At 41.0% G+C, this 25520-nt stretch overlaps 2 protein-coding genes across 4 annotated transcripts; both read left to right on the top strand.

Moving 5' to 3' along the window:
* The first annotated feature begins 104 nt into the window (after positions 1-104).
* LOC117271579 (phosphoglucomutase-1-like) lies at positions 105-11653 on the top strand. Of its 3 annotated transcripts, XM_033649854.2 has the most exons (11): positions 110-474; positions 2388-2550; positions 2818-2964; positions 3608-3733; positions 5770-5960; positions 6062-6216; positions 6878-6993; positions 7128-7263; positions 9963-10146; positions 10268-10396; positions 11384-11653. In XM_033649854.2, the coding sequence occupies exons 1-11, from the start codon at positions 217-219 to the stop codon at positions 11471-11473; spliced, it is 1695 nt and encodes a 564-aa protein (XP_033505745.1). In that variant the 5' UTR covers positions 110-216; the 3' UTR covers positions 11474-11653. The 3 variants fall into 3 exon arrangements, 2 of the variants coding, with proteins under 2 accessions (XP_033505744.1, XP_033505745.1); XR_004502895.2 differs by having other exon boundaries at positions 105-474; positions 2388-2964; positions 6856-6993; XM_033649853.2 differs by having other exon boundaries at positions 108-474; positions 2388-2964.
* Positions 11654-17858: 6205 nt separating this feature from the next.
* On the top strand, positions 17859-25439 carry leprot (leptin receptor overlapping transcript). The gene is made up of 4 exons (XM_033651311.2): positions 17859-18010; positions 18422-18497; positions 20524-20707; positions 22565-25439. Exons 1-4 carry the CDS (start codon positions 17995-17997, stop codon positions 22679-22681), a joined length of 393 nt encoding a protein of 130 aa, XP_033507202.1. The 5' UTR covers positions 17859-17994; the 3' UTR covers positions 22682-25439.
* Positions 25440-25520: the final 81 nt, after the last annotated feature.

Here is a 25520-nt window from a genome sequence, read left to right as displayed (position 1 = left end):
CTCTGCACACACATTAGTTTGAAAGGTTATTTTGGGCTTCAGAAGTACCACTGTAGCCCTGTGCTTCCAGCGAAATAACAGGAGGAGTCAAGATTATACCCTCCCATTCTGCCCCTGTGGACGCTTCCCCATGTCAACTGACGGGGGGTTTCCCTCTAAGCACCAGGTTCTGGCTCTTTACGCTGTTGCATTAGGTTGGATTCTCATTCTGAGATAATGGACAACAGTCCTCTGCAGGTGTTGACTGTCCCTACAGCCCCCTACCCCGACCAGAGACCCGGCACCAATGGCCTGAGGAGAAAGGTTTATGTATTCCAGACCAGGAGGAACTACCTACACAACTTCATCCAGAGTATCTTCTCCTCCATTGACCTACGTGACCGCCAGGGATCAACAGTGGTGGTGGGGGGAGATGGACGCTTCTTCAACCGAACAGCTATTGAGGTCGTTGTGCAGATGGCAGCTGCCAACGGGGTCAGTGACACCATGTGTGTGTGTGTGTGTGTGTGTGTGTGTGTGTGTGTGTGTGCACATGCTGGTATGTGTTTGTGTGTGTGGGCGGGTTTGAGCATGTATGTGTCATCTGTTGTTGTCCCTTTGTTGTTAGCAGTTGTACCAGCCCCATGTCTTATTAGTGTTCAGTTTGCAGCCTTTTAAGTGGGGTTGTATTGAGAGGAAAAAAATAATGAATTCATTTATAATGGAAATAAATCATGTTATAAATCAGACATTAACAGCTATAACAGTATATAGAAGATATAATCTGTAATCCAAATTAAGCAAAATACAAATAACAGAAATATTCAATAAATTAAAATTAAAAAATATTATGTATGTTGCATTCTATTAAATTTTACATGCAAGGGAGTCTTGGTGCACATGCAATCTTAACGTTTGTTAGTCTTTTGTTGACGTTGAATACTATGGAAAAATACTGACAAAACAAATACCAACTCAAGTTTCACTGACTATCTTTTACCAGAGGTTTTATCTATATCACACAGTCCTCCTGAAGCAGTTGAAGTCATAGAGGTGCTATGGGGACGAGACCTATTTGGTTCAGTTCAATCGAACTCAAGTTTGTTTGCCCCTAAGTGTAGTTCGTTTGGGCAGGTGTGACCGAGACCTTCTTGAAGAGGTGGTCTAAAAACGCACTCTGGCGCAGTTCATTTGTGGTGAGAACGTGTTCCGACCTCGATCCGAATCAACTACAGTCACATGACACATTGTTTGGGTTAAACATGAGCATGTTACAGTCCTGGAGGATTATTAATGTGCACCTCCTCCTGTACTGCCTTAATATGCACATTCAGCACATCCAATGCATCAAAACATTGTTTTCTAGTTGGAGCCGCGCCTCGTTTTCAAACTGTATGGTTTGACTAAAATGAACAATGACAGCAATATAGTCCACGATGACCAGTGCTAAAATCAACCTGCGTAGTTGTCCCTCCATTTTGACATTAGAAAGTGTCTCATTTATCTTGCAATTGTACTCTTCTTCAACGTTTTGTTTACTTCCTGGATTTTACTGACCAATCAAGAGCAGCTTTCTCACACAAGGCATTTGATCTGGTCCACTTGCAAATGCTGCCGTGAGAACACGAACCACTTCTAGGCAATTATACAACTTTGTAACAAAATTAGTCCCTGATTCAGACTAAAGCAAGACAACTCTAGGTCTGAAAGCACCTTAAAAAGTCAACAGATCTGCATGACAACGCAGCAAACTTCATGTGCTGAAGAAGCCAATGTGAAACAAGTTTTTGTTAACAAAAAAAAGTAAGTCATGTGTTTATCGTGCAAGTTGACATTGCAAAGACGATTCTAAACAATTGTGCAGCTCAACTTAAAACATGATTAGCCAGGTATAAATGGTCTGCATCTGTGAGTCATACGCAATGCAAGGGGAGACAGGATAATGCAATTCCACAGTAGAACCATGTAACTAATAAATTGAAGCATCAATGCTGCCTTTCAGTTTAAAACCAGCTAGTCGCTGCTGTAACTTCAGCTCCTGGCTACTCTGGTGTCTTCAAATAGAAAAGCATAAAACCTGTTGTGTTTTCTTCTCTCTTGCCAGCACCAGTAATGAGCTCTCTGTGGTCCCCGGGCTTAAATTACATAACCTTTGAGCTTCTGATGCTTCTCAGTAGGATGGTTAGAGGGATTTAAAATGCACTTACTCATAATATAACTTGCTCTTGATGTGCCATAGCTGTCATTCGTTAAATGAAATTCTAGCCCCACTCACTTTGAGGAGGAAGCATGACACACCAAACCTGATATTCAGCGGTATTCCCCGCCCTCCCCCCAACTCAGATAAATTAAGATACACACTCATGCCTGCCAGCTCACCCACACACACCTGTGTGACATTTCCTCAGGTGGGTCGTGTCATCATTGGACACCACGGGATAATGTCCACACCGGCCATCTCTTGTGTGATCAGGAAATACAAAGCCATCGGCGGCATCATCCTCACTGCCAGCCGCAACCCCGGCGGACCTGAGGGAGATTTTGGCATTAAGTTCAATACTGCAAATGGAGGTATGGTAACTGGAGAGGAGGAAGCATGCAGAGGCATCGGCCAAGTGAAAAATAGTGTTACGAGAGAAGTTAACAAGGCTGTACGAGGCCTCATTCAGATATGTGGCACGGATACAGTTTGGGAGTTTGTCTGGACATCAAATCTGGAACAAAGTTCAAACACAGTGAAAAGAGCAACCATGAATATTACCACCAGTATACCCAATGTGTATAACTCATCAGTTCATGGAAAATTAAATATAATATCAGATTTTCTCCTCCATCCAGGCCCGGCCAAGGAGGCTGTCACTAACAAGATCTTTCAGATCAGCAGGACCATTGAGGAGTTTGCCATCTGCCCCGGACTGCAAGTGGATCTGACAACGCTGGGCAAACAGATGTTTGATCTGGAGAACAAGTTCAAACCCTTCACAGGTGAAGTGCAGCTTGGGTCTGTCACCCATCACTTCAGATCAGGAGGAGATGGAGGACATGAGAGGAAAAAAGGATGTGTGGATGGATACTAGAGCAGTGAACACTTTCCCTGAAGATGTTAGTTTGCTGCTACATTTAGACAATCTGACCTACTTTATGAACTGTCATATGACCAATTTTGCCATTCTTCAGTGAACGTTAATCTTAAAGGTCCAGTTTTTAGGATTAAGGTGGATATATTGACAGAAAAGAAATGCATTATTCATACTTGTGTTTTCATTAGTTTATTATTAATTGATATTAAGAAACATTGTATTTTTGTCGGCCTAGAATGAGCCGTTTATATTTACATATAGAGCGGGTTGTCTTCCCCAGAGTCCATGTTGTTCTGGTAGCCTAGAGCTAACTTACCAAACCCTGGCTCTAGATAGAGCCATTCACATTTTCACATTTTTACATTTTCATGTGGACCACCGCAGTTGTCCTACATGCATGGTACACAGGAGAAGTTTCAGTTGGTTGCAATCTGCAGTCTCACTGCTAAATGTCACTACATCCTGCACACTGGACCTTTAATGTCGACAATTACATGTAAATTTATAGATTAAAAACATGATTTTGTTTCTCACGTGTCTGTTTCCAGTGGAAATTATGGACTCTGTGGAATCCTACGCGAACTTGCTGAGGAACATCTTTGACTTTGCGGCTCTGAAGGAGCTTCTGTCTGGTCAAAACCACATCAAGATAAGACTCGATGCCATGCACGGAGGTGAGAGCATATTTACTAAGAGCATGTCATCTCATCGATATATTCTCTGTTACTCTGAAAATTTCAGAAAGATTTTCATGTCAAAACACACAAAATTAGCTCCAAAATATTTTTTAAATCTGTTGATCTGAATAGAGTTAAGCCCTGTAGTGATGAACATTTGCCACTGCTGGCTGCAGCACTCTCGCTAAGTACTGGACCAATTTCAAAAACTGTTGTGTCCATTAGTCACTTAGACACAAAAACATGTGACAATAGTTAAGTGCAGAGACTGAGTTCTTGTATTTAGTTGCTTATCATCACTGCACACAGGGCAGTTTAGATTCTCGGAGTCCAGACTCAATATGACCTTATTTCGTTGTTGTGTTTTTTTTTACTGAGTCATAGGTTCAGAGGAAAAACAACATGATGCTCATGTTCCTTAGATGTTTGCTTAAGGTCAAAGATGACGCACAGAACACGCCACCAGTCAGTACACACGCATCTGTTTGGCCTCTCTGACATTTGCATGATGTTTTCGTGCACACAAGTGCTTGTGGATTATGACACTATCCATATCCAAACCATTTACCATACAAAGACAATGATGAAAATGAGTGAAATGTACCGATCTGACTGAGACCAAAGAAAGTGTTGTCCCAGGCTCCAGTATAACATTGGAGAGGTGGCGTGGGGTTATGGGAACTGTTGACTTTAGAACGATTCATAATGATCAGGTTATGAAAGCTATTTAGAGCGTCCCCAAACACTGAAACTGAAACTAACAGTCCCTGCATCCCCCTCGCCACCTCCTCAGAGGAAGTCATGAGTATTGTTATTAATAGGGTACAAATTCTGACAAAATGCCACACCCCTGTCACTGTGGCCCCTGACTTTCTCTCCATTTCAGTCACTCTCAGATCGTAGCTACGTTATAATTAACACGTTATAACTTGATTGTGGTGATAGTCAGATTTTGTTGCCTCTGGACAGAGCTTGGCTAGAAGTTTCCCTGTTTCCTACCTTTGTGCTAGGCTAAGCTAACTGGCTACTGGTGGTAGCTTCATATTTACCATACAAATATAAGAGTGGTACTGATCTTCTCAGCAAACTCTGAGCATGAAACCAATGAGTGTCTATTTCCCAGAATGTTAAACTGATGCTTTAAAGGAGCGGTGTTTGAGATTTAGGGGTATTTAATGGTGTCTAGTGGTGAGGATTGCAGATTGCAACCAACTGAAATCACTCCTGCTTAGAATCCCTTCAACATTCATTGTCCAGGAGATTTTTACCTGCAGCCGAATTATTCGCAACGGTCTCTTCCTCTCATAGACACACAGACCAGGTGATTAAAACCAGTAAAAATACTGAATAAAGCAGTTTCACGTTCCAAATCAGTGTTTCTCCTATGCTGTTTGGCATATTGGAGACAGGCTGCTAGCCCAGCACCTGCTAATGTGTGCTCACCTTTTTTCGCTGATAACTTAAGATCCAGACATTCAGGAGGTTTTTACCAGGAGTCGAATTATCCGCAGAGGTCTCTTCCTCTCCAAAACAAACAGACCTGGGGATTTAGACCGCTAAAAACACTGAATAAAACAGTTATGTACTTAAAAATCAGTGTCTTTCCGATGCACTCATCACGGAGGCGCTTCTAACTACTTTTTGTGTGAAAAGGCACAAAAAGCAAGGCCCTATGTGAAGTAAGTGTTTGGTTTGTTGGTTCTGGGCTACTGTAGAAACATGGCAGACTCCGTGGATGAGGGCCCACTCTCTTTGTAGATGTAAATGGCTCATTCTAAGGTAACAAAAACACAATGATTCTTATTTTCAGGTGATTATACACTAAAGAAAACATATTTATTATATTGTATTCCATTTCTGCCAATACATCCCCTACATCCTTCACACTGGAGCTTTAAGCGGAGCAACACAACACTGTTTTAGATGCCAATAGTGCCACTTTGTACACTACCATATCTGACTTCAGTAGTTCATCACTGTCTCTTTCCAGTCTTCTCTCATCACTGTCTCTGTCACCTCTGTTTGCTCCCCAGTGGTGGGTCCGTATGTGAGGAGAATACTCTGTGAGGAACTGGGCTGCCCTGCCAATTCTGCCATTAACTGCGTCCCACTGGAGGACTTTGGGGGTCAACACCCAGATCCTAACCTCACCTACGCTGTCGATCTCATTGAAAGCATGAGAGACGGGCAGTATGATTTTGGCGCAGCATTTGACGGTGATGGGGTGCGTGTACTATTGCACAAAGGCATATTTGACATTCACGTCTGGAAGGACTGAACCCAAGGCCTTGACTTCTAACCTCTGCCTGTGTGTCGGCTCTCTAGGACCGCAACATGATCCTCGGTAAGCACGGCTTCTTCGTCACCCCACCTGACTCTGTGGCTGTGATTGCTGACAACATCTTCTGCATCCCGTACTTCCAGCATACAGGGGTGAGAGGCTTCGCCCGCAGCATGCCCACAAGCGCAGCCTTAGACAGGTAAAAACACAGCCTGGTTTTCACATCCCTGCAAAACCAATGGGACAGTGGTTTTCCAAGTTGAAGCAGTGTCAAACTTACAGTACTTTTGGCAGCCCAGAAGAAAATGTTGGAATTGTACATTTCTACAAACCATGAATACATTACATCTGCAAATCGTATGCATCATATCAACATTTCTCACGTCAACAAAACCGGTTGTCCTTCAGTGAGTCGTTGCTGTGATTCCACTGAGGATAAAGGCATGAAAAGAAGTTGTTTTCTACCAGGACATATTTGCATTTCCTGCCAGGATAGTGACACGGAAAGCAGTTGCTTGTCTTACCAAGACAGGAATTTCCTGCGAGGATAGTGCCCCCAAATCCTGGTAGCTTCAGCCAAAACATGATCTTTCCTAACCAAGTTTTTGGTACCTAAACCCAACTATACATTAACAGCATTGTTCGTAAAGTTTCAGCTTTTCAGCTACACAATAATGTGCAAATGTAATGTATCCGTAGTTTGCAGAAACGGACAATAGCAACATATTTTCTGGGGATTGGGTTTCTTTTGGTGCAAACGGATCTTTAAATTTTATTTAGGCCCTTCTTTTAACATACAAAAGTACATATTAATAACCCAACAATTTTGTTATTTCAGTGTTTCACTTCTGTTCCTGCAGAGTAGCCAAGGCGACAAAAATAGAGTTATATGAAACTCCCACTGGGTGGAAGTTCTTCGGGAACCTGATGGACGCAGGCAGGCTGTCTTTGTGTGGAGAGGAAAGCTTTGGTATAGGTACTGTATCTCCTCAGCAAGTTATTAGATCAAAAGATTTTAATTTACATTGCATAGGGGAAGACAGAATCTAATTCAATTCTCATGTTTTACTTTCCTGTGCCTGGTGAATGTAATTACATACCCTCTTTCAGGTGGAGACCATATTCGTGAGAAGGATGGACTTTGGGCCGTGCTGGCATGGCTGTCCATCCTGGCCACCAGACGGCAGAGTGTGGAGGATATTCTAAAGGACCACTGGCTAAAATATGGGAGGAACTACTTCACCAGGTGAGATGATGACACACCTGTGTTGTTGTCTGTATTCATAGTTGTATTTGTACTTGCTAGGATCCACATTAGGTGATGCAGATACATCAGCTACTCTTCCTGAGGTCCACTCATAAACACAACAAAATAAAAAGGAGACATTCAAGTACAGCTATTGAGCATTCATATTCATATTACCATACTTTGCTATGTGATTACCTCTTACAACAGAGCATACATATTTACATCATTTGAGTACACAGTAAAGGCTTAATATAGATCTCTGATGCACATCAATATCTAGTGCAGGGGTGTCAAACATATGGCCGGTGGGCCAGAACCGGCTCACCAAAGGGTCCAATCCAGCCCACTAGATGACGAGACTAAGAGGTGCCAGGTTTCAGGTGCAAATTAAACAATGCTTTGCCTACTTTATGTAAAATTCTACCTCAGAGGCTCTACCACCCTGACTAGAATACAGTTCTCTGAAATACTGTTGAAATGGCACTAATCTTTCCTAAGACATCCCAGGCTGTTCATCTGTTGAACAGGTGGATGAATGGATGGATGAATGGATGAACGTCTACAGAATGTACTTACAGGTTATTGTGCAATGGTTTTATACGTCTGGCCCATCTAAGATCAAGTTGGGCTGTCTATGGCCCTTGAACTAAAATGGGTTTGACACCCCTGATCTAGTGTGAACAGCTATGGACATTCACCTTAGTGCACAGTTAAGGGTTATTATTAGAGGTTGGTGATGCGTATAAAGTTTGTTTTTTAAACCTCGCTGGAGTTGTGCTCTATCATTCGTCAGAAGTCACCCAAAAAACCCCCGAAAAAGTTGACAAAGAACAAGCAAGAATCAGTGGTTGAATCAATTCTATGTTGAAAATTTCAAGAAAGGACGGCTGAGGAGATACCCGCCGCACACCAATGTAACTGGGCTAGAAAGCCACAAAAAGGTCCATAGACTGAGATCAATGCCAAAATGGTCTATTTATCTAAGACATCTGTGCAAAGGTGCTAAACGTGCAAAAAAATGAAAAAGGAGATACATTTCAGTCCTTGACTTTCATCTGTGCTACTGACATGAGTGCTTCACAGAACACATCTTGACAGAGATTCCTACCAGGTATGATAACTCAGTCAGCTGGTGCCACTGGCTGAAACATTTGCTGCTGTTTTTACCCACTCTTAATCATTTTTTTGCACTTAGAGCACCTTATTTGTGCACAGATGTCTTCAATAAGTAGACTATTTTTGCGTTGATCTCAGCCTGTGGACCTTTTTGTGACTTTCTAGCCCCGTTACGTTGGTGTGCAGATATCTCCTCTGCCGTCCCTCCTTGTTTGTCTACTGTACAAACGCACCCAAGACAAACTTTTTTGTTGCCCCAAGTAGGCGCAGTTTCACAGCAGCCCAAAGACTTTACTCAATTTCATGGGCATAGTTTTGGTTTTGACATTGTGGGAAGGAGGCACACTTGAAACTGGAGATTTGGGTCCTCCCTCAGGAAATTCCCTGCGTCCTGGTGAATTATTTCCTGCATTCTGTGAATCAATTACTGCCTGTTTTACTGGGGGAGACACATGCACATGCTCTAAATATTGAGGGTGTATGTGTATCCCACAACACCTGATATCTAAGCCTATGCATGATTTGATTTGATAGATTTTCTTTATTTTGGTGTCATCCTCATGGCTTTCATGGGGTTTTCAAGACACCAGAAGTACAGCTGAAGTCATCCAACACTCCATTACTTTTCATTTCAGACTTGGAGGTTATTTCACAGCTTGGTCTTAAACCAAATATTCTACCTCCTTTCCTGAGCTTAGCAAATAAAATCTGCAATAAAAAAGGTTCCCTAACCGAAGCACAAGTCATGTTTTTCATCCAGCCAAAAGAAATCAACATAAATTGATGTAATTTTACTAAAGCACATCCTTTATGTCCTCGTAAACAGGACAGTAAAACAAAAGATGAATCTCATTCTCGTTTTCACCTTCATATGACAAACAAAGTCTGTCTTCCTGTGGAGTGGCATTAAAGCTGCTGGTCTCTGGGGCTAATGATACACTGATACAGTGTAGACATTCTTTATGAGACAAGAACGCTGCAATTTTTGTTTCTACTATACATCAAGACACCATTTTTTACTATGCATGTGAAACATTTTGCTCCTAATCCCCTGATTATTACAGAGTAACCTGTTCTGGAAAATGAATTACACATCAAAAACAAACAAAAAAAAAGGACCAGGCCAAATGTCCCAATTAAATGTGTTTTTAGTGAGCCTCTAAACTTCCAGAGCCGAGGCATTTGACATTGATGTCTGATGTTTGGAGGTTCCCTCAAATATCCCACTAATGGCCAAAACTGAAGTCAGTTTATGCACATTATATATCTGACAAACAGTGGCATGTGAAGAAGAAACATACAGGACATGACTGACATCTAGTGGAATCTATATGCCATTACATATTCTTTCAGTCCATGCCCTGACCAGTAAATCAAAATGTAACGTTATGATGTCTGGGACTCTGATCATTGTCATCCAGTGCTTCCATAAATTCTCTCACTGAAAACCAGACCAGCTTCAAATTCATGACATGTGTCCAGTGTATTCAATAAACTGCACTGTCAAACAAATGTTTTCTCTGCTGACACAATAAAGCACTTACTGTGTTATTAATAGCTATTGGGTTTTTTTTGTCCAGATATGACTATGAGAACATAGACATAGATGCAGCCTGTGAGATGATGGAGGATTTGGAGCTCATGATCGCAGACAAGTCCTTCGTGAAGCAGAGATTTGCTGTGGAAGACAAAATCTACCAAGTGGAGAAAGCAGACAACTTTGAGTACACAGACCCAGTGGACAGCACCATCTCCAGGAACCAGGTACATCATACACACTGAGCTGTACTGTTAAGTTTTTATGTGTAGGTATATGGACTCTTTCAGCATTGGAGCGACTCAGCTGTGCCTGCTGATGCTAAAAGCTTCACGTTTTCTACTGCAGGGTCTGCGGATAATCTTCTCTGATGGCTCTCGGATCGTCTACAGACTCAGTGGGACAGGAAGTGACGGGGCGACAGTTCGAATCTACATAGACAGCTACGAGAAGGAGCAAATCTTTGAAGACACACAGGTAAAATATCTGATTCTGAACATTTAAGGACCAAAACAGCTGAAATCTTTGAATCCACAGAACATAAACAGGAAGTCTGGTGATTCACATGAAACATGTTTTTGTACTGTATGAGGTGTTGGTAGTCCTGTGTGGTTGAGAGGAACGGGACAGGCCCTAATTTTTCATTTAAAGGGACAGTTCACCCCAGTTCAAAAACACGTATTATTCTTCTTACCTGTAGTGCTATGAATCAGTCTAGATTATTTGGTGTGAGTTGCTGAGTGTTGGAGATATCAGCTGTAGAGATGTCTGCCTTCTCTCCAATATAATGGAACTAGATGGCACTCAGCTTGTGGTGCTCAAAGTGCCAAAAATTACATATGAAAAACTCAACATCAATGTCTCTTTCCAGAAATCATGACCTGGTTACTCAAGATAATCCACAGACCTTGTTGTGAGCAGTTCCACGTAGGAACTATTTTCTTTCTACTGAACTACACCCACCAAATGTAACACTGTGCAGAAGGAAGCATGTATCTACTGCTAGCCCACCTAGCTCCACTGTGCTAGCTAATCACACAGCTCAACCAAGAAGGACACTATTCATTTTTACATGTCACGCTGTCACAAGCATGAGCCTCTCATCCATGAGTAGATGCACACCTCCTTCTGTGCAGTGTGCAGTGATACAGTTGGCAGGTGTAATTCAGCAGAACTAAAATAGTCCCTACATGAAACTGCTCACAACAAGGTCTGTGGATTATCTTGAGTAACCAGGTCATGATTTCTGGAAAGAGACGGGGGTTTTTTTTTTTGGCGCTTTGAGCACCACAAGCTGAATACCATCTAGTTCCATTATATTGGGGCAACATTCTGGAGTAAAATATCTCTAAGTGACATTAAACAATATAAAACTGCTTATAGTTAAATATTAATGAGGAAATGCATCAGTGGCATCTGGACACCAGGTGCTCGGATCTCTGACCGTGTCCTAATTTGGGACAGGTGATGCTGGCACCCCTGGCGACCATCGCTCTGAAGATTTCCCAGCTCCATCACAGGACGGGTAGAAGCGGCCCTTCAGTCATCACATGATTCCCCTTATGTTACTCCATCATTGCTTAAGAAATGCCTTTTTTGTGTTTTTTCCAGATTTTTGTATAAACTGAGCTTCAATTCCAAGTGTAGCTGCACAACATGCAGTAGTTTGCATTTTAGGCTGAAATATATTCAGTGATTTTTCTCTGTTCCACATTAAACTGCTTTTTATTTTTGGCTCATGTGTCATTTGTGTGTCTCTCATATCACGGCAAACAGACTATGCATTCTGGTCTTGTTATTGTTTTTAAATCTTTGTCTAGTTCACTGGTATTTCTCTGTAATTGTTCCACAATGTAATTTGAACCAATGAGTCACAAGCGGCAGGGTTTCAAAATCATCAGCACTCCCAGTGACCACACAAAGTAATCATGACATAATTTCCCACTAAAAGCAGTATGTGGTTCTAAAACAGCAGTTTCATTTCCTCTGTAAAACTCACAGTGTTACAGATTGCAGCCGTGCACAGTCAATGTGCACTGTCAGCTTCACCGTTTTCCGGAAAGTAGTTATGAAGACTGTTATGCTATGCTATGCAGTGAAGTAAGGTAGTTACAACCAGTGCATGCTATTATGAAGGGCCCTACTGTGCCCTTGTTACTAGTTATGAAACACATGCACAGAGAGTTTTAGGCATATTTTATTTTACCAACAGTGCGTCTTACTGCTGCTTTTATGTTATACCCGTTTGCAGACGTGCCCAGCTTTTAGATTTTGCACCTAAAGTAGCTGCTGTAAATCATATTGTCTCGTTACATGATTAAACAGGGACTTGATATTGGACATCAACATATATATCACCCAGCAATCACCATTACAAATCTGTATATGACAAAAACTACAAAAGAAAATAGGAAACTATTAGTTTAACCCAGGTATTTTAAGCTAAAACGTGACTTTTCCAAACTATAACCAAGTGATTTGTGTCTAAATCTAACTACACTGCACGTTAAACACAGCATTGTTGAAGTTTCAACATATCAGCCACATAGTTACATGCAAATGTAACCTATACTGTGGTCTGCAGACATGTACAATACCAACAAATTTTCTGGCCATTAGACTGATTACAAACTGAAATGTTATATGCAGATTTCCATATTTCAAACAAGATTGCGACCTATATTTAAGTTATTATTCTAGTCTTGAGACATTAAAGCAACTCTTACCTTTCTTGCATTTCACACAGCACAAAATCTTAACATCCACAACTCCCACCTCCCTCCAAAGTCCCATCCTCCTCCTCCTCCTGCAACTCCACCTCCCTCCAAAGGCCTACTCCCCCCTCCTCCATTACGTCCTCATTACGTCTATGATAGACATAGGCGTTGGCAAGGTAACGTTAGATACACAAAGAGGAGAGCGAGTGTAACGTTACAACCAAGAGAGTCAAACGCAACCCCGGAGTTTTAAAACTCAACCGGAGTCAGTGATGACTGATGAGTTCTAGGATAAGATTACAGTGTTAGCTAGTAGCGTTAACGTTACTAGTAAGTGGAAACGCACCGGGAAGATAATTTTAATGTTTCAGAGGCTACGCTACAGTACGCTAACGTTAGCTATTAGCAACTGGATGCTGTGTTGTCATGTAACGTTATATGTTATATTAGAAGCAAGCTAAACATAACGTTACCTGTCCTGCACAGTCAAACACAACCCTGGTGTTTTGAAACTTGTCCGGGGTCAGTGATGACTTTTGAGTTTTATAATATAACGTAAATGGTAACATTAGATAGTACTGGTGACTGGCAACAAACAAGGAAGACAATACAGAGGCTCAAGCTACGTTAGGCTACAGTAGGCTAACCGTTAGCAACTGGATGCTGTGTTGTCATATCTATTATATTAGGCAAACTAAAAATACCTGTCCAGCAGAAACTCTGCGACCATCTCATCCCTTTTTAGCTCAGGATGAAGCTGCATCAGTCTTCACCATCGCTCGAAAGCAGAGCAGATGTTGACCCTTGCAGCATCGAGTTCTCTCTTAGTGTAAGCTTTTTCTGCTATATTCTTTCTTTTGCCAATTTGATTTCCCTGTTAGAGCGGCTGGAGGTGGAAGCGGCTGTCCACATTTGTCTGCCATTGTTACAGAGAAAAGTTTATATCCACAAGCGTCCCTGTTACTAGCCTATTTGTTGTCTCACAGACTCGGGGGCGGGGGAGGGGGGGATGTTACGCGAGCGGTTACATCAGTCCAGTTGGAGGCCTCCACGTGGGGAAGACAGACAGAACGCTTGGCCAATTCTTGGATTTGGTCCAAATGCAATGATTGGTCAGAGTTTTCTTAGAACCATATGAGAAAGTTATAATTATGAGTTTTTATCTCTGGTGGAATTCACTTACATGTTAGTGTGCCATCAGCTTATTAATAGCATTTTAACCTAAAACAAAGAAAAGCGTAAAATTTCCAGAAAGGTAAGTGTTGCTTTAATACAGGTTTGCCTTTATCACATTTAGAAAGTGCTCCATACCCAAGATCCAGAATTGAGAGGTTGATTGGGAGCAAATTAAGAAAGCAACACACAGTTTCTCATATTAATGGCATTTCCTCATACAAGCAGTGCTCATTTCCAAAGTAAAGGACTGTGTTTCCTGCCATGACACCTCATATTACGATGTGAATCATTCTTCATTCAGTGAAATTAAAACTCATCAGCAAACTTGCTCAAGCGAAGACACAAACACATCTTTCCATATCAGGAGTAACTGTTCTGAAAATTACAAACAACAGCAACATCAGAAAATGGTGGTATTACATGTAAACAACTTCACCTCTCAACCCCATTTGGAGTGTAGTTCATAATTACTTTAACTAAACCTCTTTTCCGTAGGAGACATTTAAGCAGTAACATTTAAAAAGAGACTGGTGGCTACATGATATCCATCTGGACAGCAGCAGCATCAGTCTGCTAACATCTGCTGCAGCTCTGTGATCACACATGCCCTTTGAAGTGCTGCACCTTTCTCCTGGTTTCATCTCCATATTACACTGAAGCCCAACAAGAGGGAGGCAGCTGTGGTTCATCTGAGGACATCTTACTGTGGGTTTTAGTTCCACTCAGATTTCAGTGGGAGTCAAATTCAGTCACAGATTGCACCGCTTTGTGAAAAAATAATCACTCACATTACTTAGTCATCATATTTTCTTAATAGTCTTGATATAGATGATGAAGTTTGTGTTAATGGAAGAATAAACTGTGGACAAAAACAAATCCAAAGTTGCAGATATGTTTACTTGTCATAGTAGGAAAACAACAGATGTTACAAATAACTTTAACAATGGCTCTGTTCCAATCAAGTATCCCATTACACTGGGGTGGCTGTAGCTCAGTTCATAGGGACTTGGCTTGGGAACCAGACAGTCACTGATTCAAGTCCCAGTGTGGACCAAGTGTGGACCAGTAGCTAGTACCCTCCTGGGCAATGCCAAGGTTCCCATGAGCAAGGCACTGAAGCCCCAGCTGAAAAAATTACTAGTGAATATTTATACCATCTTCATTGGAGACGCCTTGAACTAAAAACATGCAAAACAAATACAGAAATGTTGCCTGGTCTGATGAGTCTGGATTTCTGCTGCCACATTCAGATGGTAGGGTCAGAATTTGGTGTGAACAACATGAAAGCATGGATCCATCCTGCCTTGTATCAACGGTTCAGGCTGCTGGTGGTGGTGTAATGGTGTGGGGGATATTTTCTTGGCACACTTTGGGCCCCTTAGTACCAACTGAGCATGGTTTAAACACCACAGCCTACCTGAGTATTGTTGCTGACCGTGTCCATCCCTTTATGACCACAGTGTACCCATCTTCTGATGGCTACTTCCAGCAGGATAACGCACCATGTCACAAAGCTCAAATCATCTCAAACTGGTTTCTTGAACATGACAATGAGTTCACTGTACTCCAGTGGCCTCCACAGTCACCAGATCTCAATCCAATAGAGCACCTTTGGGATGTGGTGGAACAGGAGATTCACATCATGGATGTGCAGCTGACAAATCTGCAGCAACTGTGTGATGCTATTATGTCGATATGGACCAAAATCTCTGAGGAATGTTTCCAGCACCTTGTTGAATCTATGACACCAAGAATTAAGACACTTCTGAAGACAAAAGGGGTCCAACCTGGTACTAGCAAGATGTACCTAATAAAGTGGCCAGTGAGGGTATACATGGGAGAGAGAACTTTATTTGATTGACAGCAAACTGTGATTAATGTGCCCACGAAGTCTCTTCAGCACAGGGGGCCTGTATCACGAAGCGAGATCAACCTTTCCAGGGTTACCCAGACCTATCCTGGGTTGACTAACCCTAACAATGGCAATCAGGATAATCGGTATCACGACGCTGGATATCAACTCGGTAACTCAACCCAGGGTTGCTTTATCAAGAACCGTGAACGCGCACGCAGCGGACAAATCACGCAGCGCAGCGTCACTGAGCGTCCTCACAGAGTGCCGTATGTGAGGGAAAAAAAAGTATTTCTCGTGAGGATCAGAGATTAATTCTACTAAAATATGAGGAGAAAAGCATCATTAGAGAAAAGGCCAACACCGTGGCAGCTGCAGGAGGAGGAAACATGCGTGGCAACGCATAACGGGATGAATAATGTTTAGTTTTAGTTTAGATTAGTTTATTTGCACATAATGTTAAAAACAGACAGTATAACATTTACAAGATTAAAAAAAGAAAAGTACTGGAGAGGTTAGAAGCCACTAAAAGCTTATCAAAGAAATTCCCCTGTCAAAACATCAATGAAATCACATGATAGAGAAGAAAAAAACGAGTCAGGAAAGAAGAAATAGAGGAGGAGAGAGGGAAAAATCAAGACAAAACAAGGTAGCAAATAAAATTATGTGTAGGTTAAATTACTCATCACTGGTTCAGTAGCTACAGTACCTGTACCTGTACATCTGACACTGATCACACCCTTGAATCCCATGAAATCAATGCTGCGCAGATGAATTGCGTGTATTACAATTATCGTCTAACATCATTGTGTCTGATAAATTGGTCTTCTTTGTCATAATGTTATATATGCTAAAATAAAGTTTAAAGCTGACGCCACAATTAAATCATATCAACCAAATTGATAGTCTGAATAAAATCATCCTGATATTGAGCTGTGTTAGAAATTAACAGCTGCGCAAAAATATACCTAGTCTCCCTCTTTAAAAAACAAAAAGGAAAATCCCTCAAACACCATGAAGTGTAGACATGATAGGTTACTTCATGGGTGCAGATCTGATGACAAGTTTGGGGGGGGACACAATCAGTTGTGATTTTTTTTTAATTGCACACGTGCAAATCATGCCCACAGAGCGCTTGAGATCGCCAGCATATTTCACGATTTCATAGAGGCTCATCACCATCACCAAGTCATTCAAAAAGCACTACAAAGAGAATCATATGCTTACCTTTACTATTTATTTCTCTTAAACAGCCAGTAGTACATGGAACCAGCCATCACCCTCCTTTTCACTGCTTCGCTGTTAGTTAATGCTACTTCTAGTTTCAGGGTCTCAGGCATGTTATGTCCACTCACATTCTCATCTCTCGCCTCTCACGGATTCCCATTTCTCCTCATCATCTTCCCTTTCTCCCAGTATATAGGACTACTGTATACATTTGTTCAATTTCAATCATTTAAGCTATTTAGAATTGGGGGGGACAATTTGTGTTTTTCAGAATTTGAGGGGGGGGACCCCCCCCCCCCCGGGGATCTGCACCCATGGGCTACTTTCCACATTTCCAGCAGCAAAGCTGTCAATTAGGCCCATTATCTTTAACAGGGATCATTTCCTCCAACAACAAAAAATGTTGGCACTAATTAATGGTGCTATTAAGTGTCCGCAAATGATCAGTTTCTTTCTTATGAAGGGGTGGGATGAAATTTCGACTTCTTTCCACTCCTTTTTGAACAATCTTTTCATTGTCTGTTGTTGTTGCTTTCTTTTCTTTTTTAATGTTCAAAATAAACTTTCAAATCTAAATCAATCAAATTAATTAAACTTCCCGTCATGTCTGGGCTGCATTTCTGTCAGCTGAGTCATTTTTTTCCGAACAGCTGATTGGCCAGTGGGTGGTGCTTTTTATAGAATCAGGTTCAATCCTGAACTTACCCTGCTCCGGAGCAGGATAGCCGTTCAGAGTAAGTTACCATGGTGATCTACCCCGATAAGAACTGAACCGGCTTCGTGAGACCGAAAACCCAGGGTTAACCCTGAAGTTACCTCGCTAAGACATAATCCTGCTTTGTGATACAGGCCCCAGGTGGTGTTCAGGTGAGCCTGCACGTTCAGTAACGTTACACAGTCACACAGTTGGTAGTGACGTCAACACCTCAGGCAGACTCGCTGCTGTGTTACTGCCGCTTTAAGACGGTCACCTGACAACAAAGAAGGAAAACTCTGATGGAGGAAGCAGGAAGTCCGTCCACCGAGAAGAAGAGCCCGACCACATAACCAAAACACAAAGAACTGAGCTAAAGTCTAAGAGAAACTTTCTCACATTTACTACAATGGCCGGCATTAAAGGTAAATGATTTTATGCTCCTATGTACTAGTCGACAGTTGAGATTTACGTTCATTAACTTACACAGACGCAACGCTTCAGAAAACTGTGTTAGCTTCACGTTTCCAACGTTTTGAAAACCTTTGCTGAATCATTTCGAAAGCTGAAGTTACAACACTACCTGAGGATGTGATTTTTGTAAACAGCTACGTAGCGTTTGCTCCATTATTAAGTTGTCAACCTGTTTATATTTCTTGGTTATTGCAGTTGTTTCACAGTAAATGCATCTTAAATGTTAACTTAGCATACAGACAAATAGCACTGTAACGTTAAGTGTTTCAGGACGAGCGTATTAATGTTTTGCTTCTTATGGAGACTGTGGATAGACTTTGGTTAGTATACTGTAAGGTTAATGTAATGCTTGTGTTTTTCAGCACTGGTTGGTTTGTCCTTCAGTGGTGCCATTGGACTTACATTTCTCCTTCTGGGCTGTGCACTGGAACAGTACGGGTAGGTTCATTTGTTTCATCTAAGTATTTATATGACATTTACATGATTTAACATGCAATATTTAGGCTTATTAACCCTTTGAAACCGAAGCAAACTGGCTTGATTTCTTTCAAAAACCTGGGAAAAAGGCAATGGGCAATGAAAGAAGAAATGACCCAAAAAATTAGGGGAAAAAAAGGATTAATAAGAGAAATTAACAAACAAGAAAATATGTAAAAATAAATAAATAAATATACAACATAAAAAATCGAAGGAAAATGCAAGGAAATGACCTGGGAAGAGTGCTCAAAATTCTAATAATACTGTAACTTAATTTTAAAATGTAGTAATAATAATACAAATAATTATGAATATAGTTTTTCCCTAGCTTTTTCTTTTTTTCCCCATTTTTTTAAAAAATTAAACTTTACATCAAATAATTTTTTGCAATTTGTCGCACATTTCTACCAAGTTGCTTATTGCCTTTTCCCCCATGTTTTTGAAAGAAGTCACACCAACTTGCTCGGGGTTCAAAAGTTTAAATACTTGCCAAAGTAGTCTGAAGGCAGCACAAGAAAAGTGATGTCGCTCCAGGTTTCAAAGGGTTACGATTTATTTACACTTTTTTTCCAGTGAAGTGGCAGTTAGTCAGAGAAATATGAACAGCAACAGTTAAGAAAAACAACAGGACACTCAAAATGCTCTTGAATTTGTGCTCCAGCATCTGAGTATTGCACTTCCATAACGTTTAAGGACTTTTAGCAGGCAGATTTAAAAATAATGGTCAAAATGGATGCTGCAGAGACTGAGAAATTTATTCTCTTGTATGTGTCAAGCAATTTCCACAATGTAACTCAACAGCGTCTTTCATTAAAGCCCCCCTGCCCTCTAAATGCCCACCTCTTTCTACCCAACGCTGCCAGTTTGTAATGCAGAATTTCTCTTACAAATGAATAAATAAATAAACCTTTAGCCAAGCTGAGATAGCTCTCATGTCATTAGGGGTATTTTTTTTAATACATATGAAATCTCCTTCTTAGTAACAGAAGACAGTATTTTTATAGGATATAGTAATGCTTCTTGTAACAGGTAAACTGAGCGTTGTGTTTTATTATCTTGTCAGATGGCCAAATATTTTAGTGACTTGTTTTGGGACATTGTTGTTTCTTTTTTTTGTTGTTGTTGCTGCTGAATTTGCACCCTTGTATCTGACTATGTAAGCCCATTTCTACTAGCATGATGAGAAAAACAGATCCTGTATGTAGTTTTAATTAAATGTGTCTCCAAATATTGACTTAGTAACTCAAAATAATGAGAATTTTTTTCAAAATAACAACAAGCTTTCTCAAAATAATAACTTTTTACAGATAATCAAAAACTTCTTAAAACAATAACTCAATCATCTCAAAATAATGAGAAACATTCCCAAAATCATGATTTGATATCTCAAGGTACCAACACGCTTTCTCACAATCATAACTATTTTTAAATAATGGAAAACATTCTCAAAACAGTAACTCGCTTATCCCAAAATAATGAGTTAATATCTCAAAAAAAGAGAGAAACTTTCCCAAAATAAGGATTTGGTAACAGTAACTCACTTATCTCAAAATAATGACGTAGTATCTCAAAGTAATGAGAATCTTACTCAAAATAACAAGAAACACTTTTTAAAATAATGGAGAACTTCATCAAAATACTGTCTCACTTATTCCAAAATATCAAGAATCGTTCTTAAAATTATGACTTGATATCTCAAAGAAACAACAAGCTTTCAGAAAAGAATAACTTTTTTGAAAAAATGAGAAACTTTCTCAAAACAATGTCTCACATCTTTCAAAATGATGACTTATTATCTTTAAATATTGACCTAATATCTCAAAATTATGAGAAATCTTCTCATTTTAATGACTTAAAGGATCCTTTTTTTTTGTTCATCACACTGGCACAAATGGACTTCCACTCCTGACTGAAAACTCATGCATGTCATAAAATGGTATGTCATAAAATGTGTACCATCCCTTTAATCTACACCTGTTTCCTGTAGGGTATACTGGCCGCTGTTTGTCCTGATTTTCTACATATTGAGCCCCATCCCGACCTTCATGGCCAGACGCCTCAGTGATGACACTGAATCCTCCAATGCATGCAGAGAACTGGCCTACTTCTTAACAACTGGCATTGTGGTATCAGCTTTTGGGCTTCCCATTGTGCTAGCCCGCAAAAGCACAGTGAGTTCTCTCTGCCCATGTTGAAGTATTTTGGAGGTTGATTTGCATACAGCAAACACAGTCAGCATCACTGACTTTTATTTGTTTGTGGAGATACAGTACAGGCCAAAAGTTTGGACACATCTTCTCATTCAATGCGTTTTCTTTATTTTCATGACTATTTACATTGTAGATTCTCACTGAAGGCATCAAAACTATGAATGAACACATGTGGAGTTATGTACTTAACAAAAAAAGGTGAAATAACTGAAAACATGTTTTATATTCTAGTTTCTTCAAAATAGCCACCCTTTGCTCTGATTACTGCTTTGCACACTCTTGGCATTCTCTCCATGAGCTTCAAGAGGTAGTCACCTGAAATGGTTTTCCAACAGTCTTGAAGGAGTTCCCAGAGGTGTTTAGCACTTGTTGGCCCCTTTGCCTTCACTCTGCGGTCCAGCTCACCCCAAACCATCTCGATTGGGTTCAGGTCCGGTGACTGTGGAGGCCAGGTCATCTGCCGCAGCACTCCATCACTCTCCTTCTTGGTCAAATAGCCCTTACACAGCCTGGAGGTGTGTTTGGGGTCATTGTCCTGTTGAAAAAAAAATGATCGTCCAACTAAACGCAAACCGGATGGGATGGCATGTCGCTGCAGGATGCTGTGGTAGCCATGCTGGTTCAGTGTGCCTTCAATTTTGAATAAATCCCCAAGAGTGTCACCAGCAAAACACCCCCACACCATCACACCTCCTCCTCCATGCTTCACAGTGGGAACCAGGCATGTGGAATCCATCCGTTCACCTTTTCTGCGTCTCACAAAGACACGGCGGTTGGAACCAAAGATCTCAAATTTGGACTCATCAGACCAAAGCACAGATTTCCACTGGTCTAATGTCCATTCCTTGTGTTTCTTGGCCCAAACAAATCTCTTCTGCTTGTTGCCTCTCCTTAGCAGTGGTTTCCTAGCAGTTATTTGACCATGAAGGCCTGATTGGCGCAGTCTCCTCTTAACAGTTGTTCTAGAGATGGGTCTGCTGCTAGAACTCTGTGTGGCATTCATCTGGTCTCTGATCTGAGCTGCTGTTAACTTGTGATTTCTGAGGCTGGTGACTCGGATGAACTTATCCTCAGAAGCAGAGGTGACTCTTGGTCTTCCTTTCCTGGGTCGGTCCTCATGTGTGCCAGTTTCGTTGTAGCGCTTGATGGTTTTTGCGACTCCACTTGGGGACACATTTAAAGTTTTTGCAATTTTCCGGACTGACTGACCTTCATTTCTTAAAGTAATGATGGCCACTCGTTTTTCTTTAGTTAGCTGATTGGTTCTTGCCATAATATGAATTTTAACAGTTGTCCAATAGGGCTGTCAGCTGTGTATTAACCTGACTTCTGCACAACACAACTGATGGTTCCAACCCCATTGATAAAGCAAGAAATTCCACTAATTAACCCTGATAAGGCACACCTGTGAAGTGGAAACCATTTCAGGTGACTACCTCTTGAAGCTCATGGAGAGAATGCCAAGAGTGTGCAAAGCAGTAATCAGAGCAAAGGGTGGCTATTTTGAAGAAACTAGAATATAAAACATGTTTTCAGTTATTTCACCTTTTTTTGTTAAGTACATAACTCCACATGTGTTCATTCATAGTTTTGATGCCTTCAGTGAGAATCTACAATGTAAATAGTCATGAAAATAAAGAAAACGCATTGAATGAGAAGGTGTGTCCAAACTTTTGGCCTGTACTGTATGCCTCTGCTGTCTGCACCGAGTCTCCTGCACTGTATCCTGAGAGACGTGCCAGCAGAGCGTTGTGAACCCCAACAGAGGACTGTGGATTCTTTTTGGTCTAATTGAGTGTGAATATATTTCTCCTGCAGATCCAGTGGGGCGCCTGCGGTCTGGTGATGACAGGAAACGCTGTCATCTTCCTCACCATCTTCGGCTTCTTTGTCGTGTTTGGAGGTGGGGACGACTTCAGCTGGGAGCAGTGGTAGAGGGCCGTCAGACAGTGGACAGACAGAAGGATGGATGGATGGATGGGTAGGTGGATAGTTGAATGGATAGACTGCAGACTGAGGGGCACATGTGTCCTGCACTCTTTGGAGAATGATGCACAGTGTAGGCTGCAAAATGTCAAATTTACCAGGCATATTTTCAGACTGATTTTTATATTACAGGGTGTTAGTGTTGGTGACAACACTATGAGCCCTAATAATGTGCCTTATGTCTGGGACCAGAGAGACCGATGATGCCTATCCACCTTCACCCATGTATTTTAGCTTGCCTCGCCTTTGTTTCAACCCTCAAATCACCCTGCTCATTGCACCTGCCTTTTACGTTCATTATGCTTCAGTTAATCAATATCATAAAGGGATCCTAAAGAGTAACTCTGTTGCAATGTGCACCACAATGCTCACTGCATTATCTGTCCTCACTGTTCAAGGAGGAAGTGGCGATAGTGGATTACAGCTTGCTTATTGTGAGCTCTGTTTGCTGTGTAAAGTGTGAAGGCAGGGCAAGTTATCCTAATCCATGCTATCTGACAACTAGTCGTAGAAGTCCTAATCAGGTAAATATATATTTGTATGGAGATGTTGAGTTATTTTGTTTTCATTTTTGCTACAAGACTTTAAAGCATTACTTTAGTGTTCTGGTGCAATTGTTTACATTTTCACCAAAGATCATTTTAGAGTGCAAAAAAATGGAGCATATTCTCCTCTATGCTGTGGATTTTGATCCGTGCTATGCAGCAATATGATCCTCAAAAGCAAGCTGAGGCATTTGAGAAAGCGCTGGTTAGTGAGGATCATACATCTTAAGTGTCTGTGTTCAGTTATTGTACAAACAAGCCAGAGAAAGCACTCATATCCATTTTATTTTCCTGCAAACGACAAAGACATTCATACTGTTAGCATGATATTAATTTGGGAATCACTTTTTTACAAGTTGAATGGTTGATATGGGAGATATATAATTTTAGACAAAGTGTTTTTGTCCTACATGTAGACTGTATATAAAGATGGACAACGCATCTCTATTTCCTCCCATTGTACAAAAGCGAAGCCAAAATATCCGGGATACAGCTGCTGCAGTCTTGTGCTGGTGACGCCATTTTGAGCCCGAGTCCATTCATTAGCATTCCCCACAGTATTGAGTCCAACCAATCGTGAGCAGCACCATTGATCGCAGGCACTCCATTAGCACACACAGTTGTCAATCATGTCGGCAAACCACCTTTATAGCATCAGATAACCAGGGCTGTCCCGCAAATCAGTTTTGGGCATCGAAGCTTTGGTGACAAATATGCGCAAAATAACAAGGGCAGAACTCAGACTAAAACATTAGTATTTTTTTAGCCAATACACTGAAATGATGTGACAGTTGCCACTTTGTTAGCATGCAAGTTACAGTAACATTAACCATAATAGCTAGGAAAGAAAGAATAGTTTGCAAGACGGCTATTCTGAGTCACTGGATCAGACTGTGGCTAGAAACCTGCCCTTCCGCTATCTGCATGCTAACTGTTTTCAAAATCCCCTTTGCTATGGGAAACAACAACCTCAGAGCTAACCTACATACTGAAAATTGCAAGTTTTGATGGAGATTTGATTCCTGCAATATGGCCTGATTGCTTTGTTCTTTCAGTGAATTATTGCAAAGATCTACAGCGAATAAAACAACTTATGAACGCACCTTGAAAAATCCCAGACTCTGTCTCGCAGGACTCTCATGCCCGATGTTGATCTATTTTCTGATGCAGCCAGTCGCAGTTGATTTGCAACATCTTTCAAAACAAAAACAACAGCTGTGTGATGCTAACAGTTAGCCGTGTCACTGTGTGTATTCCTTTCTGACAGTATTTTGCAAGGGCACCATCACTGCATCCTGGGTTTATCGATCACTTACGGACAATTTAGAGTCACCAATTAACCTGCATGTCTTTGGACTGTGGGAGGAAGCCGGAGTACCTGGAGAAAACCCACGCTGACACGGAGAGAACATGCAAACTCCACACAAAACTCCACCCCAGGTTTAATCTGCGACAAGAACTGCCTAAAATAATAGAAATCATCTTTGAGAAAAAAGTACTTGCCTGTTCTTTCGACGATTTTTTTTTTTTTTTTACTTTAGTCCATGTCCCATCCGTTGACATGTAAGGGGCGGGGTTTATGGCCTATACTGCAGCCAGCCACCAGGGGGCAATTGAGATGTTTTGGCTTCACTCTCGGGGAGCTGTCATGTCGTCCATCTTTATCATACAGTCTTTTTGTCCTAAAGGAGAAGGCTTTACCTGTGAACTCATTCAGAAGTGCCTGTCATTCACAGTGCATATTTTGATTAATAGCGAAATCACTGTGATTCAGTTTTGAGTCAGGTTTTTGTGTTTCATCATCAGGGGCCATTGAAATCTGTAATTGTAAATCAATATCACATCATCATGTTCTTCATCATCATTGTCAGTAACTGAATATTAATGAGAGTTTGTATAATTAGCCCACCTCATAGAGACTATCACAGAAAATTCTTAGTGTCCTATATTAATTTCTTCTTTCCTTAACTGCTTTTCAAGGGGAAATATTACACTGTATGTCTCACAACTGACATGTTCAATAAAGAAAGCTCGTTCTTTCTGTTGTTACTCCCATACCCACACTAACGAGTGCTGAAGAGCTCTCAGAGGTTATTTTATAAGCTCCTGACTGCATTTTGTTTTCTAACATTGATTAAAATTCTCTGTATAGTGAAAACAAACTGTCTTGCTGTTTACTGCCTGTGGTGTGATGAGAAAAGTGGAGCTTTCTGTGGTCTGTAAAGTGGATGGAGATTTGACTT

This window comes from Epinephelus lanceolatus, chromosome 12 (genome assembly GCF_041903045.1).
Source record: "Epinephelus lanceolatus isolate andai-2023 chromosome 12, ASM4190304v1, whole genome shotgun sequence".
Lineage (NCBI taxonomy): Eukaryota > Metazoa > Chordata > Actinopteri > Perciformes > Serranidae > Epinephelus > Epinephelus lanceolatus.
This window is presented reverse-complemented; position numbering and strand designations above follow the sequence as displayed.